At 38.5% G+C, this 19,834-nt stretch overlaps 1 protein-coding gene across 1 annotated transcript in view; it reads left to right on the top strand.

Annotated features, from left to right (window-relative positions):
• Positions 1-19,834, top strand: part of LOC129738147 (optomotor-blind protein) — a 310,401-nt gene that overhangs the window by 221,139 nt on the left and 69,428 nt on the right. The window contains exon 5 of the mRNA XM_055729331.1: positions 14,770-14,863. Coding sequence (XP_055585306.1) covers positions 14,770-14,863 — 94 coding nt within the window. The remainder of the gene's footprint in view (positions 1-14,769; positions 14,864-19,834) is intronic.

The raw sequence follows: 19,834 nt of genomic DNA, 5'->3' as shown, positions 1-19,834 counted from the left end.
ACGAAATTTCTACCTGGCGACCAATAAAAAAAAAGTTCATCAAGTTTCATTTTGTCAAAATCAGTACATTTTTCGATTTTCGTCAAAGCTACGGACTTGAGCGATTTGCAGTCTGGCCACGCTGCTGCTCGATGCGTGTCGTATGTAGGTACTTTTTTGTTCGAATCGAAACTCTATATACACATTCTCTCTCTTGGATCATCTCTTCCGAAGTTCCTGTCGTGCCGAGCAGCTTTGCCAGGTTGCAAACCTTTCAAATCCGTGGGTTTGGCGAAAAACGAAAAGATAGAACATTCGTTTATCTGTATAGTTTCCAGAAAATTTTCGATAATCCATTAAAAATCCGATGATTTCGAACATCGATCCGTAGATCCGCTCAAAATCCGTAGATCTACGGAGAAATCTGTAGATCTGGCTACGCTGGTGCCGAGTGCTGACCAGCGTGCCTACAGCTACGGGTGGTTGCATATTGAGGAAAAGTAGGCAAGGGGTACCAAAAGTTTCTCATTGGTGGGGGGGTGGAGACGGAGCGCTTTTTGACAGCGAATTGTTCGCCTACCATGCCTACGATTACGATTGCCTGTCACAAGATGGACGATTCCGAAGCTGTACACGCCCTGATGCTGACGTTAGTTAGTGTTGCCAATATTTCAATTATACATTTGTTCTACTCTTTTCTCATTTCCTGCAAACCCCGCATCCCAACTTATTCCGATGTACCTTACTTGACATCGTGAGTCCATAAACATGACGTCATTTTTGCCCTTCGAATTTTCAATCAAGCAGTTAAGCATCGGGATAAAACTATCTAATCACGAAAATGGCTAATAGCTTTTTCGAAGTTTTATCAAAGCAAAAATTGCTAGCAGTTTTTACGTTTCTCTCGCAAGTCAACCAATTACACGGGTAGAGTTCCTCGTTTTCTTAGTTGTTGATCACTAGTTCAGTAAATGAGGGCAGTTCTTTTCAATGGGAGTAAATCTGGGATTGGTTATACATAAATTACCGGTGGCCGTACAATATTAATATTTGGTAAATCTCATGGAATTTACAGTAATTTACAGCAGATAGTTAACTGAAGGCCGCCATCTTGAAATCCAAAATTTCAAAGTTGGCAATTTTTGGGGGTAGATCATTTACAGCATTTCAAAGCTAAGTGGAAGCTGCCATCATGTTCAAGATGGCGTCGGACAACGATATTCGACTTCTACTCTTAGCTTAGTGCAAATTTCAGTCATATACAAGATTTTAAAGTTAATCGAAAGTCGCCATCTATCTTGGATTTGTGAAGGCTTCCGACAACATATTTTAACTTCTACTCGTTGAGCTCTTGGCTCTTTGATTGACCTCAAGTTTAACTTCTCGAAAATGTTTAAAAGTGGGTATTCCTATCTCAAATATGTGAAATCTAGCCTGAGCGTGTCTTGTTTTGACATCTTGATCGAAAAAGTAACTAAATTATAAAACAGTTTTTTGAAATCAAAAACTGCATGCTTTCATAATACATGCAGAAAAAAAAATTGAAGCATACTTCTAAGATTGTGCATTATTAGAGTTTTTCAGAGAGCCTTCTGAAATCATTCAAGACAACTTAATCAATATATTTAGTAAAAGCTTCAATAGCTCTCCAACAAATGATGAAACCAATAATCTAAGCAATTCTCATGGTTTTGATAAAACATTCATCAAAAAAAGCTGCACAAAGATGCCGTAGTAAAATCATAATAAAACTTTCGAAAGCTAGCTTGTTTAATTTGGAAAATGGTGAGAAACTAAGGAAGGCTTACGAAAATATTAAAATTAAACGTTCATTGCCATCAGAATTGGCGGAATGGGTAAAACTGTCTTTCTATCACACTAACAAATCAACTCCTTAATATTTTTTGGGTTTCCAGCAACATGCTTCTCGCTGATAAAGGTTTTTGATTCTCACTTGAAGAGGTAATCGGCAAAAAAATGGCGGGTCCTAGTAAATTCTTTCACTTATAGAGGTTTCTCGGTAATCCAGTTCTTGCTTATCAAGGTTAAACTCTATCTGATAAGTAAGTTTTTTTAACTATTTTTTTTTCTTAGAAATTAAAAATTTAACAGAAATTTTTTTTTCTGGTCGTGGGTAAAGCATTTTCATTTCAAACATTGTTATTGTGACGAAAAAAATAAAAAAATGAGATAGGATGTTGCTCCAGAGAGTACACGAAAATTTCATATCATTTTTATTTTGATGATTTTTACACCAAAATATAAGATTTTGGTGTAAAAATCATCAAAATTATTTGAATAATATATTTGAATATTTTTTTAAGCATGATTTATAAAAAGTTTATACTGTAATCTGCTTTACTCTATTCAATTTCCGAAACTCAGTAGTGAGCCTTCCTTAATTCTTCGATAGGATCTCCAAACCGTTATAAAATTATTTATAGTACTATAAACTGGAAAATCTTTCATCATTAGGGGTACCATTTGTTGTAACCCTCGTTTTTGGATTTAAAATATATTTAAAAAAAAAAAAGTAAGATATAATGTGGCTCCAGAGAGTGAACGTTAAAAAATTCATATTATTTTTAGTTTAATGAATTTAATTTTGAATTTTCAACCATAAAATCAAGCCTATTGTCATATTTGATTTTTTGAATTTACCAGATCTGCAAATAGCTTATGCTATAATTTGCCTTACACCAGGGTATTTTTTTACGGTGGCGCAGTGTACACCAAAGATTGAGGAAATATTTTTCTCAGATAACGTATAACTTATTCGCAAAAACCGTGCTAATAAAATATGTCGTGTATAACAAAAAGTGCAAACCAATATTTTGTAAAAAAAAACCTTGGAGTACTTCATTTAATTTCATAATTTCAGTGAGATGCCTTTCTTAATTCTTCCATAAGATCTCCATACTGTTTCAAGCTTACTATTGTATCATGAACTGGTGTAAAATCAATCACAATGAAAAGTTTTTAAGATGAAATTTAAAAATTAACTGTTTGCTTCACGTGGCCGTTTATGTTTTAAGCTTTATATGTATACATTATGTTTTTGTTTAAATTTGGCTTCTAATTTTAGGTTTGTTTTTGATTTAATTCAAAATCGATAAATTTATTCAGTTTTTCCATTAGTACTTAAAACTATAATTTACCAAATTTACCACGAGCCTTAATTAACCGTAAGGTTTGAATTAAATAAAAAAAAACCTTAAAAATAGAAAACTTAAATAAAACATTGCTATTTTTTCATGTTTTATAAGTTGAGTTAAAAAATCTGGCAAAAGATTCGAATTCACGACGCCAAAATCTTCCAAGATCAGATATTTAAACATTGGCTCCTTAGAGTAATCGAAACAAAGCAAAAATGTTGGTAAACAAAAAAACCGAAAACCTTGTCAATTTTCTAAGAGTCAGAATATCGATATTGACATTTCCTAACACATTCGGGATATTGCATTTTTGCACTTATTGCGTGGAAATGTCAATTTTAAATTCAACTGGATGAAGTTGATTGGTTCCTCTGGCTTGTCAAAAGTTGTAAGTTATCTCGGAAGCTTCTTCAGCGAAGAGTAAAAAGTAAAATTTATCAGATAAATTTATCAAGTTTTCAGGTAACTAAATCTGTAATAACTATTTGATCCCCTCGAACCCAAAGGGTTATAAGTGCATAGAAGCTATTTTCGAGAAAACACACTTTCAAGTTTTCGTATTGCGCTTCTTTCAATATCTTTTTCGAAAAAATTATGTTTTCTTGTGAACGTAAAAGTACGACAGATATATTGTAAAAACTGGGAAAAATCATCAAATATAGTTCAAAATATGAGGAATTGTTTGGCTTTATTAACTCAGAATTGATCATTTTTAAAATTATATCTCTTTGGCTCTGAAAACCTCAGAGACTTCAATTTATCAGAATTGAATGAAAGTTAACTGCAGAAAGAAAATTCAACAACTCGTTCACATCAAATTTGAAATTAATAAGGTACTTTCAGAATAGATCACTGAATCCATCTTTTTGCAAAGTGACCCTCGAAAAAATTCAATTTATTTTCCTCTACACATAATTTCTGCAACACCGACAAGAAAGATTGAGAAACTACATTGACTCAAACAACCGCTAATGTCAGCTAAGCGGCCAAACGACGCCAGTCATCTGACTGAGTGGATGCTGTCTGATCCCTCGAAACTAACGTTCAAAAATAAATCAGACTCGGTGCGCTTCCCTTGTTTTGCTTTTCTTCCTCAGCTCTGTAATTTTCAGCTGGCCGAGTATAAAATAAACGATTTCGAAAGAGCTGTCGGGCAGCAAACTATCTAAGGTTTGCTTCCCGCCAAATTAGCCTTCAGCGAGATCAGTTTAACCTACATTTACCAGTTGGTTGGGCCATCCCCATGGAAACGACGAATCAACCCTTGGGGGTATTCAACTCTAACCTTCGAAAATGAACGCTGGCGGCTAGTCTTGACCTATTTTCCCAACTTCTCAGCAGTGTGCGGTAGTGCTCACTATTTATTTACATACATACATAGTTAGATATATTGATTCTCATCTCGATTTTCATCCCTTAATACTATATGGCATCCTTTGAGCTTAACTCGTCTGTAGTTCATGTTGCAACCATTTGGCAGTAAGACGCCAGCGAGTCCATCACGGACTTATGTAAAATTGGCAATGTAACCCACCCTCTCGATGCATCCGATTTCAACAGAGAGCTTGTCCAACATTTTGACTTGAGAAACAAGTGCCAAAATGGTTTCCTGACAATGGTAATGATTTTGCTGATACTTAGTTTGGGTAGTTTTGGTGAATCAGATGCCAACAACATTGGCGTACAAACAACCGGATTTGACACTTTCACAAGTGTAAATTTGTTTACTAACGATTTATTCGTTGCAAATTGACAACTTACAATAATTCAAACAAACAATCGATCAATCAATCAACCAACGCTCTCTCGATACATAGAACGGTGTTAATCAAAAAGGATTAAAGATCGGAAACAAAATTACTTTAGAAAAATCATTCTAAAAAAGGATACAGGATTGCACAATGACATGTGGAATAGCTCTTCAATCATTATTATTTATTTGTTTGTCAAAATAGGCTCAATTAGAAGAACTAAATACATACACATCCGGTCAAAATTTTGGGAAAAGGCGGGTAAAATGTGGTGATCCCAAATTGGCAAAAAGTAGACGAGGGTCGGATGCGGTGGAAGCGAAATTTTGACAGCTGGTTGCTAGCTGGCCGAAAAAAGGGTGAATGGAGACAGTAGAGTTGCTGGATGGCCTTAGTAGTGGCATGAACTATTGAATTACTCTTACTGTTCCCGCTGTTTTTTTTTAGCATCAGTTTCAACACCTATCGTACCAAATGTTGTACAATGGATCACGTTTTTTTGGCGAGCTGTAGAAACTTTTTTCAAAATGGCTGAACGTTCGATTTAACACTTGAAATCTCCATAATTCACCCGCCATGCTTTGGGATCAGGGGTATCAAATGTCCTGAGTTTTGAGAATTTGTCCTGATTTTCGAGAGACCGTCCTGATTTTTCAAAAAGCTTGAATTGTCCTGATTTTTGAAAAATGGCCTTTGAAATGTCCTTATTTGTCCTGATTTAAAAAAATATTTAAATTATAACAAAATTTATTGATAAATGGTTAGAGCATCAAACAAATCTTTAATAAAATAGTTAACCAGTTTATCAGATGATCATCTTTGGTTCAAATGATATTTAAATAGTGTTTTTCGATATAATCTTCAGGCCAGGTAAGGTTCTTTTCGCTTCAGTTGCATAATTTTAGGCGTCTTCAGCATAATATTTTCACAAATTTACAGGTGTCCTGAAAAAACCTGATTTTTTCACACGGTGTCCTTATTTTTGACAAAACCATCTAGCACCTCTGTTTGGGATCACCTCCAAAAAAACATGGAAATTTTATTCGGTCATTACTCAGCAATCTCATCACACATTGCGTTTTGAATGATCTCATTGGAAAAATCATGAGCAATACCTTCTTCGAGTATTATTTGGAAAAAAAAGTAATTAAAACTTTATATCACTTTAAATAAGCTAAAAGTTGTAACATTTTCAAAAAATGATACTTTTAATTCAAACCCGATTATTTTAGAGTGGGGTGGGACAAATATCAAAATTCAAATTGCACTCGAATGCTTATTCCAAACTTATCAAAACACATTTGTTAAATTGTGTGCAAAAACAATGAAATTAAACTTAAAATTAATTAACAGCTACTTAAGTTAGCGACCAAACCTTTAGAGTCATCCCTCAGTATGGCGTATCGGCCAAAAGTTTGGGATGAGTCTTTGAAGCGTGCACATTATTTTATTTCGTGCACATATATCTCTGTTATCAAACAACGTATTGATGATCTGGAAAGCTTATTCAAAAGTTTTTCAGTTGTATGTAATTGCTTAATTTATATTAAGATCTTAGCCGTATTTACAGACTGAAACGTGAACAACTAAAGATTAACATTTAATACCCAGGACCGAGATGGGAATCGAACCCATGCCACCAGTGGACCATTTCCAACCAACTTTGTCAAATTTGCAGCTTAAGTATTATATTTTTCTAAATAATTTTCACCATTTCCATAGATCAAAAGTTAAATAGATATGTTTGTACAGTAGTAAGCACAAATAAAAAATCCACCACACTGTTTGATCTTGAAATGCCGATATTTTCAGTTTCTCGATATCTTTTCAAAGTTCAAAGAGTTCATTGAAAAGCTGATAATTTCTAGATAATTTTATAAAAAAAAGGATTATTTCGTATTTTGGACACTTTTGTAAATTTTTAGATTTTTTTTATGAAAATGACTATTTCAACTAATTTTAGATAAATTCATACAAAAATTGTTGTAAAACAACTTATATAATGGGCTGTATGTTGTTATTTTCGACCCTACTTTTATTATTTATTATTTCACCTTCGACTATGTCGCACAGATGTGTACTTATTAACTAATCCTTAATCTAAAAGAACACTTGCTTAAATTAAAGTCGAAAAGATGGTAAACATTATTAAAATGGCGACATGAATTTTCCAGAGGGTTATTAAGGCCATATTGTGTACGATGAGTTGGGAGTCTTAGGAAATAGTAATGGCGTAATGTTCTTGACGGCGCACTTATCTGTAGTTTCTCGAGCAACTTCCTTCTATCTATGTTGCTCATCAGAAGATCATAAATGAACAAACGTTGTAGAAGAATTCTCCTTTCAGCGAGTGTCGGCAGTCCAATGAGCCTGCACCGCTGCTCGTATGGCGGTAAGTTGACAGGATCGTTCCAACGTAGCGTTCGAAGTGCGTAACGTAAAAAGCTTTTCTGGACTCGCTCGATGCGGTGAACGTCATGGTAGGGGGCCCAGACTTGGACACAGTATTCTAACACGGTCCGGACAAGAGAATTGAACAGCGTTTTCAAACAGTAGATATTCGTAAAATCTTTCGTATTACGACGTATCAATCCTAGAGTAGCGAACGCCTTTGCTGTGATCGCTCCAATGTGCGTTGTGAACTTCAGCTTACAGTCAAAACGACTCCCAAATCCTTTATCTCGCTCTTCCGTTGAAGCGTAGTTTGATTCATTCTATAGTCGAATAAGATTGGATTTCGTGCTCTAGTAAATGACACAGTATTGCATTTCCCTGCATTTGCTTGCATTCCGTTTGTGTTGCACCATTTAAACAAGGTGTCGATATCTTTATGAAGAACATAACAGTCTAACGGACTGAATATTTTCAGGTCGTCAGCGTATAGCAGTTTCGATGAGTGTATTAGAGAGCATAAGCCGTTTATAAAGAGAACGAACAATAAGGGGCCAAGATGACTTCCTTGTGGCACACCTGAGGATATCTGAAAAGTTTCGGACACAACGGTGCCTATTTTAACGTAAGCTGTTCTGTTCACTAAGTATGATCTTATCCATTTTGTGAGCCAAGTAGGAAGACCCATCTTCTTCAATTTCTCTACTAACAGTTCATGTGGAACTCTATCGAACGCTTTTGTGAAATCGATGTAGACTGCATCAACCTGTTGTCGTTTCTCTATTTTATTTATCAACGTTGAAGCATAACACATCAGGTTACTCAAAGTTGATCGTTTTTTTTACAAAACCGTGCTGATCAGGTGATAGAACATGTTGAACACTTTGATAAATTCTCTCGTGCATCAAACTTTCCATTAATTTCGGAATACAACTCAGTATAGATATACCTCTGTAATAGTTCTCGACATTTTGAAGGTTTCCTGATTTGTGTATCGGTGTGACGCAAGCTGATTTCCATAGAGACGGAAACGTACCTTCATTCAAAAAGCGATTGAAAAGCAAACTGATGGGCAAGGCAAGTGAAATTGCACAGTTCTCCAACAGCGAAGGCGGAATATCGTCTGGACCTGCTCTTTTGGATGAATCGATGGAACGTAATTTCATGTAGACCTCATTTTCCGAGAAATTGCCGTTTATTGGACTAATTGATAATTAAATGATGAATGCTATCAAACCATTTCATGAAACTCAAGAGAAAAATGTGTGAAATGATTGATTAATCATAAAAAAAGAATTTTTTGACAAATCAGCATAAACTTTGTTGAATTTATACTCGTTAATGGTAAAAATTACCCATCTACATGATATTTTCAGCTTTATTTGACTATAACCCTAAAAAGGGTGCTTTAGGGTGTCTGGAAATTCTTTCATTGTATTTTTAGAACCTGAAAGTAGATCTTAAAAGTGAAAAAGTATGGGGCAACGCGAGGCGTTTTTTTAACAAGACTTTAAAGTTTTTGATATTTGAAAAAAATCTTTATTTACTCATTTTTATCAAAGATAAGTTTGGTGTGAACAAATGTTGAACGGTTCAAATGAAAGCTTTTAATATAAGCTTTCATATGGTGTACTTGGAATTTATGAACGGAAAAATGTTTTCCATAGAAATATATGTAATATTTTTTTTCTCCGTCATATAACCTTGAACCTTATAGTGCATTGGTGCTTTAAGCTTCCTTCATTTAGAATCGGAACAAACTTTTGTTCTTCGTCTTCGAAATTATTCGTACAGACTGAATCTTAATCTAAATTCTTAGATTCTATTCACAAAGACATCCTTACTTATATTAAAGTCATACAATTCAAAAACAACATTAAAAGCTCGAATACAAGTACTGAGTGGATTGTTGTATCCATAGCTTGTCCTGTTAAATGGTAACACAAGCCCAACATGGTTTCGGAGATTACGAGAAAGGGTGTTAATATTGATATTTGAAAGCAAAGCTGAGCAATCGATATGATTAGTAAGAAGGTCAAATATAAATATTCGCTGTAATTTAAGGCGTCTAGCCGAAAGCATTTCTAACCCAATTAACAAGCAGCATGAAGGATTCGGCGGCAGCTCAGCAGGATTAGTCCAAGGAAGCTGACGAAGGGCAAATCGGATAAAGAATTTTTGGACTCGTTCTAGTTTGAGAGCATGTGTGACGTGATACGGTGCCCAAACTGGCGCTGCGTACTCAAGTACACTACGCACCAATGAGCAGTATAAAGATTTGAGAGCATAAACGTCAATGATAAATGCTGCGTTGCGGCGAATGAAGCCCAGTACAGTAAATGCTTTGGCTGCAGTTAGCGAAACATGTTCGTTGAATCTAAGTTTGTTATCAACTACCACACCTAAGTCACGAATAGAACTAACCTGCTCAAGGACATTCGAACCAATTGCGTAGATAAATTTGATAGTAGTCAGACACCGAGTAAATGAAACTACTTTACATTTCTTGATGTTAACGGCCATTCCGTTTTCATCGCACTATTATTCGGAAGATTTTGAGATCGTCCGTGAAGAATAATTTCCCAGATGTTAATAGGTATGCGAGGTCGTTGATGTATAGGATTAAAATTAGCGGACCGAGCACGCTCCTTTGAGGAACCCCTGAGGTGATGTTGGATAGCGCTGAGGCGTCGTGATTCACTTGAACAAATGCTTTGCGGTCTGACAGGTACGAATTCAACCATTCAACTATCCACCTCGGAAAGCCCAGATGTAAGAGTTTGTCGATTACAAGGGAATGTGGAACTAGATCGAACGCTTTTGAAAAATTTACATATATGGAGTCTATCTGGCGACGAGATTCAACTGCAGGGAACAGCGTGTTAGTATAAAATCTGCTTCATTTAATATTGGAACACAAACAATTGCGTGTAGTTCAGTCATTTATTAACGAATTCATAATTTGTTTTTCATACAAATGTAGCATTTTCTTTACTCTTTCATAAAAAAAAATTAAAAAAATTATTCATTGCTGTTGCGAAGAAATTCTCGTACTTTTCCCGTAATACGGCACATTAGGCGGCGCACACCCTTTTCGTCCACCGTTTTGGCGATTTGATTCCACCAGTTCTTCATTTGAGTCATGTTCCTATCAAGTTTTCCCTTTGCCTTAAGCCTCCGCTTCGTGATTGCCCAGTATTTCTCTATCGGCCGGAACTGGGGGCAGTTTGGGGGGTTGAGGTCCTTCGGTATTACGCTGACCCCGTTCGTTGCGTACCATTCCATAACCGTTTTGCTGTAATGGCAGCTTGCGAGGTCCCGCCAAAACATTACTGGAAGGTCGTGGGCACGAATAAACGGCAGAATCCGTTTCTGTAGGCACTCTTTTTTGTAGACTTCTGATGTCATTGTCTTGTCAGTGAGAAAGACTTTGGTTTTCTGTCCACAACTGCATATCCCCTGCCAAATCATGTACTTGCGGGCGAATTTATCCGCAAACACGAACTTAAATTTTGCAGGTACATCCCCCCGAGCCGTCGCCAAATAAAATTTTTGACCTGGGATTTGCCCGAAGTCCGCCTTCACGTAGGTCTCATCGTCCATCAGAATACATCCGTCGAACTTGGTCAGCACTTGGTCGTACAGCTTTCGAGCACGGATTCTGGCCACATTGTTCTGCTTCAGCGTCCGATTTGGCTGTTTGCTGGCTCGGAATGACCTTATTCCTTCCCGGAGACGAATTCGTCGCACCGTACTGTGAGCGGCCTGGAACTTATTGGCCAAATCGCGGTCTGAAAGATTGGGATTCCTCTTGACGGCCTTGATGACTTTCCCACGCAGTTTCCGGTCGACAGTTCCACTCCGACGCTTCGAATGCGGCTTCCAAGCCGTCGTCAATGTTTCCTTGTACTGCTTGATAACACGCCATACGGTATTTCTGGGCATTTTAAGCTGTTTAGCTAGCTTCGATGCCGACAACAATGGATTTTCAAGAAAACTGTGCACAATTTGATCTCTCCGTTCGGCTTCCATGGCGGTTGTTTACAAAATTTTGGTGTTATGACATAAATTGGTGTTATGACATAAATACATGGTGAAAGGTAATGAATTTTCCGACACGTGGGTGAAAAAAGTTTCCAAATCCGTCCACTAGGAGCGCCACAATGAGCAAAAGAATTTGTTCCAATATTAAATGAAGCAGACTTTAGTCCATTAGATTTGTCGTTGTTGAACGTCGCTCAACGATGCCATGTTGAAATTCGCTGATCAATGGTTTTGCAGCGTTGCTCAAAAACCGATGGACAAGCGTTTCAAAGACCTTTCCTAGAACACAAAGTATCGAAGTTCTACGATAGTTTTCAACAAGTTGGATACTTCCTGCTTTGTGAGTTGTCTTAGCAGTCTTCCATGCTGACGGGAACGTACCCTCAGCTAGCGAACGGCTGAAAATCAGTGAAAATGGTGTTAGTCCATCAACTCCAGGACCTTTGGTAGTGTCTAAACTATGAAGTGCTGTGAATACATCTACGGTAGAGAAACTTAAGTTCGGAACGGTCACGTCGTACGTTGGCACGAGGTGAAATCTTTCAGGATGTGATGAAGGAGAGGCGGTACGGAATACACTTTTAAAGAAGTCTGCAAACAGATTGAATGCTTCCTCAGGTGTGCATGCTACACGTCCTTTATACTCCGCGTTGCCCGGGATGCGTTTTGACGTTTTTTGAGTCCTGATGAAAGTCCAAAACGACGATGGATTCTCCTTTAGGTTAGATTGCAGCCTTTCCAGATACGCCGCATAAGTCAATGTAAGCAGATCGTTATATTCGCTTTCAATGACTCGTAGACTATTAAGGCTAGTTAAACAGCTGAAATTGCCCAGAAATACCGTATGGCGCGTTATCAAACGGTATAAAGAAACATTGACGACGATTCGGAAGCCGTAAGCCAATCACCGAAGTGGAACCAAAAATAATAGATAATGGATTGGAACTGTCGACCGGAAACTACGTGGTAATATTTTGAAGACGATTAAATGGAGTTCCAATCTGCCGGACCGTGATTTGGCCAGAAAATTTGGTGCTGCCCAAATTTGACTCCGGGAAGGAATCAAGTCGTTTCGAGCTAGCAAACAGCCAAATAGGAACATAAAAACGAATATTGAGGTCAAAATCCGTGCTCTGGAGCAATACGACCAGGTGCTGACCAAGTTCAACTGATTGACGATGAAACCTACATATATCAAGGCTAACTTCGGGCAAATCCCAGATCAATAATTTTACTTGGCAACGGCTCGGGGGAATGTTCCAGCCAAATTTAAATTTGTTTTTGCCGACAAATTTGCACGAAAAAACGAAAGTTTTCTATACTAAAAGAGTGTCTCCGAAAATGAATTTCGCCGTTCATTCAATTCCCCGCCATCCAATGCTGTTTTGGCCAGATTTAAGCTAGCTGTCATTGCAGCAAAAACGTTCAAGAATAGTATGCAGAGAAAGGGGTCCAGTTTGTTCCGAAAAGCCTTAACCCACCCAACTGCCCTCAGTTCCGCCTTATTGAGAAATATTGGGCAATCCTGAAGAGGAGACTCAAGGCAAAGGGAAAGGTTGTCAAAGACATCAATCAGATGAAGACCTGCTGGAATAAGATAGCTAAAACGGTGCACGAAGAAGGTGTGCACCGCCTAATGAGCCGTGTTTCAGGAAAAGTTTGAGAATTCCTTCAAAACCGTGAAAAAAATTTATTCGTATTTTTTCTTAAGAGTATGAAGAAAATGCTACATTTGTATGAAAAAAACATCTGGAATCCAATAATAAATAACTGAAATACGGGCAATTGTTTTTGTTCCAATTCTAAATGAAGCAAGCTTTAGACTAAATGAATTACCCTATTTTTCTTAGGATTACAATAAAATTTTTATTTGGATTATTTTTCATGCAATTCCTAAAAGTCATGCCAAATTTGAAAAAAAAAACTAATGGTTTACGGTAATGTGCGATAAGCACTTTTGAAGAAAAAGTAAGTTATCTTAACTATTTCAGTAAATGTTTTCGGACAATCCACTATTTTTGTGAATTTATGTGCTAAATCAAACCTCGCCATTAGATGTCTCTAAAACACCGGAGAGAATTGTAGAATTGTTAGAAGAAAATCCAATGTAAACAAAACAAAATAACAAACAATCAGTCAGGGTCGTTTTACTTTTTGACGAGTTTGGAGCAAATTGATGTTCAAGTTTATTTGCAATAATCATAATGAACATGTTTAGCTTAAAGCTGTTTTTCTGATTGCTTGATACATGAATCACTAAATAGAAACAGGTACATTCAATTAAATTTTGATGTGAATTTATGTCAAATTGGATGCACAAAATTAAAGCATCATATTTGACATAAAATTACACACCATAAAGATGCACATAATCAAAACATTGCTTTTCATTTGAAATATGATTGTTTTAAATTTGAAAATAGGGATAGAGGGATTTCTTAGCGAATGATTGGAAGATTTTTCGGCCTTAAAAATGTTCTGTATTTAAAAGTCATTAAAAAATAGCCTCTAGGGAACATTAACCATATTTATCAATAGAAAACAGCTATAATTTGTGAATTACTTTATTGTTTTGTGTTCAACAGCAAACCAAGTTAAGCTTTTTTGAAACTCAATTTAGAGGCTTTCAAATGTAGAAAACAGTTTTCAGATATTTTAACTTCAAACTTAGTTATTCATGATTATGTGCAAAAATTTCATGTTGATCAAAGTAACTCCGGTGATCAAAGTTCCCCCAGTTTACGGTTCTAATAAAATTGGTGTTTACACGTTTCTGGCTCGTATAATTATGTAAATTTCGTGGTGTGTATTAGACTGAGTCGATTTAGGGTCATTTTTGAATTTCCCAAATGCTGGGGTCTTAAAAACTTCGTTGCTATTCCAAACTCATGCATGATTTTTTTGCAGGATTTTCAAATAACGTTTACATGAAAAATTTCGAACTTTTAGGTTTGTATGGGGAAATTGAATATTTTGTGCTGAAAAATTAACATCATTTTTGTTTCTTCTGTGGAACCGAGCCTGCTAATGGTTTTGTGCCAATTTATAAATTTTGCAAAAAAAAATTCCGCTGAACATCATTATCGAAGACCTTAACTTCGTATCTTATAAGGCAACAAAGTTTTTAGCTGTTTAACAAGGATATCTCTTTTTGCATTGAAAAACAATAAATTCAATTGACATCACTGCTTGTGCCTTGCGAAGAATTACATGAAAAGTAGTAATGTAGTCCTGGATTGTTTTAAGTACATACATTGATTTAACGATGACACTTTTTGTTAATGTCAAAACACAGGGTCGTACAAATTAAGTGTTATGGTTGTGAGGGAAACGGAGTTTTTTTACGGGATCCGTTAGTAACTGAACTAGTTTTTCGCTGTTATATTTGAAAAAGGTCCGATGATCAAAATAGAAATGATAAAAATATCTTCCTTTTGCTTCCGTTACAGATGCTCCCAACGATGTCCTGTATATGGTGTGTGGAGTTGTCATTGCCATGCTCCTCGTGGGCCTCATCATAGTTTTAGTAGCAGTCACAATCAGGTGAGTATGGCGCTACATCACTCCAGACGTCTATAAATGTTTCCCCTCAATTACTTAGCTATTTGTTTGCGGTTATGACAAGCGATATCACTCATTGGTACTTTTCATCCGAGATATGTATTTATTTGGAATCATTTCCGACCGTGTAGTAAGTTGAATTGACGTAAAATACGCTTATATACAAATCAGTTGAAGTAAACTAGCGTAGAGGAGGAATACACAAACAATGATCAAAAAGTTTAAATCTGTATTCAAAATCTTCCTTTTGCATGTTTGCCATTTTTTTTTTTTCAAAAAATCCCATGAGGAACGAACTCAATATTTATTCCACCAGGAATGACGCACAGGATGGTTAGCGTTAGCAACGCTTCTTGATAATAACAATATTATCACGAAGTGGCGAGCCTCTTCGCACAATTTAGCATGCTTCACGGCGCTTGAAAATAAACAAAACAGATTCAAAGTGGAGCGGATGGTCGAAAACACGATTTTTCATTTATCGTTCTAATCAGCAACTGGAATGCCTGCTACCATTTTTTCAATGAAGCGCAGCTGAAGATGCATAAAATAAATACAGATTTTAGAGCCTGTTTTTGGTAACAAAACACCTGTATACAGTAGATAGGTTTTATCAGTGATCACAACATGTTATTGACCAAAAGTAATCTCATAACCTAACCTCAATAATAGATTTAAGATTCGGTAACTCTTTCTGTGTGATCAGCTCCGAGATATTTTTAAATCATATCAAATAACACACTGTTTGTCCATGAGTATAAAAAATCGATACTCGGCAACAACAAAAATACTAACTCATATGAATGGATCGAGCCATTAAAATCTCTGGAAAACACACATTAATGTCCACAACATTCAAAACAGGAGCCGTCCAATTGTTTTGATTTGCCACGACGCTTCCAGCTCGTGGTGATGACTTGTAACTTAATTACGGCGCCATCTAATAATTGCACTTTATGAACTTTACTGATGGTGATTGCGTGCTCTGGGACGATCCGTTGTCGCTAGACGGTAGCAAGTTGCTGGGTACAGTAGTAATGGTCGCTTTAAATAAACCCATCTCAATTAATCAATAGTGAATGAAGGAAACTTGCTCTATAGCAAACCCGCGCTGCCCGCCTTTATCCCAAACAAAGTTCCTTCGCCCGCTTTCACTACCGCAATATGTAAGAACTGATGCAGCGTGGACATCGGTTGGGAAAATAAATGGTCAAAAGTATGTTTACAAAAACATACTTCTCGTCTCTGCATCCATTAACGCCAATCTAGAAACTAGCAACAAAACGGTACGGAAAGTTTGTGAGAATGTATACAACAAAGTTATTTATAGCCCAGTAGCACGACCACGCGGGCTAAAGGGAGTGTCAAGTTCATGAACTTTTTACATTGGTCAAATACCTCGACAAAGCGATCAGTGTTATTGGTTAAACAAAAGTATTAAAAACCACAACTCATAAATCAACAAGGGTTTGCACTTGTATGGTGTGATGTATTCCTTCTCAAATACTGAAACACATATTTTAGGATCGTGAAATCGAAATTTATAAAATTATCTTTCATCTAAATATTCTTGAGTGTAACTCCTTCAGATGCCGGGGACCATCACCCCAACCAGCTTTATAAAATTTTTGACTTGAAAGCTGCTCAAAATGCATCTTCACATGCGTTTCGTCATCCAAGAGGATGCATCTGTCCTACTTCGTTAAAACCTTGTTGTATATCTTCCGGACACGTCCTTTGGCTACTACATTCTGCTTCAATGTCCGGTTCGGATGCTTACTGGCCCGATAAGATTGCAATCCTTCTGACTGTGCACCGGTCGGCATTGAATTTCTTAGCGATGTCATAGTCTGACTGCCCTGGGTGTTCCTTGATCGTTCTCAACACCTTCAAATGCAGTTTCCGATCCTTAGTTCCACTATGACACTTGGTATGAACCTACCGATATCGATAGTTAAAAACCACGTCGGGTTTTTAACGTCGGTGTCCAAAACTAATTTTCGTTTCGCGGCTTCCATCACGTGTCACTTTTTTGCAACAAAACGAATAGTGGTAAAATTTTCAGCACTGATAGAGGAAACGTTCCAAACATTCCAGATCCGACTACTAGGACCACTACAGTGTTTCCAGAGTTAAGATGAACTATGCTTTATTAGTTGATTACCCAGGTGGTAAATTGTTTTTACGAATTGTACGGTGCAATGGGACGACTCATGGTTTACCCACGTGAACCCTCTCACCTCTAAAATCCACGTTGAAGTTGATGAAATTGTACACTAAATCGAGAGGCACGCCAGACGTCGTAAAACATGTTAACTCCGAAAATCTCCCGACAGTGGTTTACTTCAAAATCCATTGCGAAAAAAGTATTATTTTATCCCCGCAGCTTCCCACGTAGAAAGCGGCACGGTAACTCCCACACGTTCAAGATGTACCCATTACGTCCACTACGCAGGTAGTTTCAATCGAACGCACACTACTCAGCGGCTCTCCGGCGATGGAGTCGTCCTACGCCGTTTGGAGACTGCTTTAGTCTCCAGCACCTTTTTAGAGTAATCATAATCCGAGAGAACCCACCCCCTTCACTGTGTTTTCTACCCATCCTGCTTCCAATGTTCTTTTTTAATTAGTTGATAACCCAGGTGATAAATCCTTTTTGGGAGACTCATGATACAATGCTTCAAGTAACATTGTATCCCCTACGTTATAAAGTTCACCTGGGACCACTGACCTTTGTTCCCACCTCAAACTGTTTTACACACTTTGCTTCAATAGAGAGAGAGGTCTTTCACGTTAAAGCGCTCCAAGACAATACTTGTTTCCTAATCTTCTTATCAGCAAACGACCTCATTTAAACATGGCTCGATCCACAACCCCTCCTTTAACGAGTTAGGACCCGACATCCTATCGTGTTGAAAGAGGTCCACGTCTACAGGAAGTCCAGAAACACAAAACGAGTGGTCGAAGACCCCCTGAACAACGTGAAAAACTCAGACTCCTTCGAACCCTCTAGTGTTAACTTAAGTCACCACTCTGCGCAACTACTCAATTACCGGTTACGGCGGCAAATCGAGCTGTCGACCGCACTTTTCAGGTTGCCCACGCGATTTGGGCACATCTATTCCCGATACGCGAGCAGAACACTGTGCCTCGTCAGACACATCTTGTGCCTGACACATCTCTAAGACTTGACGACTTCTAGGTAGTCACCACGATCGCACTTCCTCCGGTCACATCTGCATTTCAGGAACATGACTCCCTGAACGCGTGTCGGACCCTCAACGCTCACATCCGAGTACTGGTACCTGATATCCAGGTGTGGTGTACCCCTTCTTCCGCGCAGATTTGTGAGTTTCGTGATAGTTGGCTGTACATCTGTAATCGCCGGGACTTGCAGACACGAGGAGGTGGTATTACCAGCCCAGAGCAATCCATTGGAACTACCAGCTTCCAATGTACTTTTTTTATTAGTAGATCACCCAGGGGGTAAATTCCGGTTTACGGGTTGTATTCCAAGGCGCGGTGAGCCACCGCGTCCCCCCATTTTGCTACTCTGGGTCCATGGGTACAATGGGAAGACTCATTATATACTACGTGTATACATCCTACTTCCTAAACTCCACCTGGGGCCACAGACCTAGCTCCCAACTCGAACTCTTTGACACACTATGCTTCAATAGTGGGAGGTATATTCGCGCTAGTGTGCATCAAGGCAATACTAATTAACGAGACCACTTTCAGCAAAACCTTTCATCATTACGACTCGACGTTTGAACACTCCTCTAACGACATGAGGACCGACGTCTCCATGCATTGACTCGAGATCCCCACATAAACCTCTCCTCTTCGCGACTCGAGATCTGACCTCTCTTCGTAATGACTCGACCTCTTTTACCCCTCCTCTTGTAGAATCAAGGCCTGATCTCTCCTCTTACGACTCGAGACCCGACCTCTTATGGTAAAAACTCGGGGTTAATCACACAAACCTCTCCTCTTAAAGATTCGAGATCTGGCCTCTCCTCTAACGACTCGAAGTCCGACCACTTATCTCCAGAATTCGAAATTTGTCATCTTTAAGCCCGTCGTGTGCCGATCGAGAGCAGCTTTTCCTAGACTCGCTCCTGGCACAGCACACGCGCGGGACTTAACTCAACAACTAGTATGATTCCCGACGAAGACGTCATTCTACGCCGACTCGAATGGCTCACTCGGCGTCGAGAGCCACTCTATCCATGGGTATTCCCCGATCGTGGAATAACCCTTTCCCAACGATTTTTACTGCGAAGAAGGTAAAGTCTTATCCCCGCAGCTTTGGTCGTTGGGAACCGCACTTATCTTGCTAGCTTCAAACCGTGGGGTCGGACGCACACTACTCGACAGCCCCCCATCGATGGAGTCAGTCTATCCCGACAGTTGTCCGGTGTTCTTTATCCCTTTGGCTGGCAACCCTTGGATTTTCGGCCCGTGGCCTTTTCTGCCCGTCGTATGCCAGATCGAGAGCAGCTTGTCCTGGATTTGAGCCTGTCACCGCACGCATTCGGGACTTTGAACGCTACGATTCGGATGTTTCCCGACAGTGACGACATCCTACACCAACTCGAGAGGCTCACCCGGCATCTAGAACCTCTCTACCCCCTCTGTCGGTATCCCTCGACAGTGGTTAACTCTCTTCCTACGATGCCGTTACGAGGGAGGTATAGTCTTATCCCCGCAGTTTCCCCCTTAGGAAGCGGTACTACTCGGATATCCTACACACGTATGCGGCGCACCCATGATCTCCACTACGCAGAAGATGATGCCTTATCTTTGTAGCTTCGATCAAGGGATCGGACGTACACTACTCAGATGCTCCCCGTCGATGGAGCCGTTCTTCACCGTTCGCGGACTGCCGTTGACTCCAGCTCTTCTGCAGAGCAGTCATGATCCTGGTGAATTATCGCTGAAATCCGTACA

This window comes from Uranotaenia lowii, chromosome 1 (assembly GCF_029784155.1).
Source record: "Uranotaenia lowii strain MFRU-FL chromosome 1, ASM2978415v1, whole genome shotgun sequence".
In the NCBI taxonomy this organism is placed as follows: domain Eukaryota; kingdom Metazoa; phylum Arthropoda; class Insecta; order Diptera; family Culicidae; genus Uranotaenia; species Uranotaenia lowii.
The sequence above is the reverse complement of the archived record's forward strand: the minus strand, read 5'-3'. Positions and strand labels throughout refer to the sequence as shown.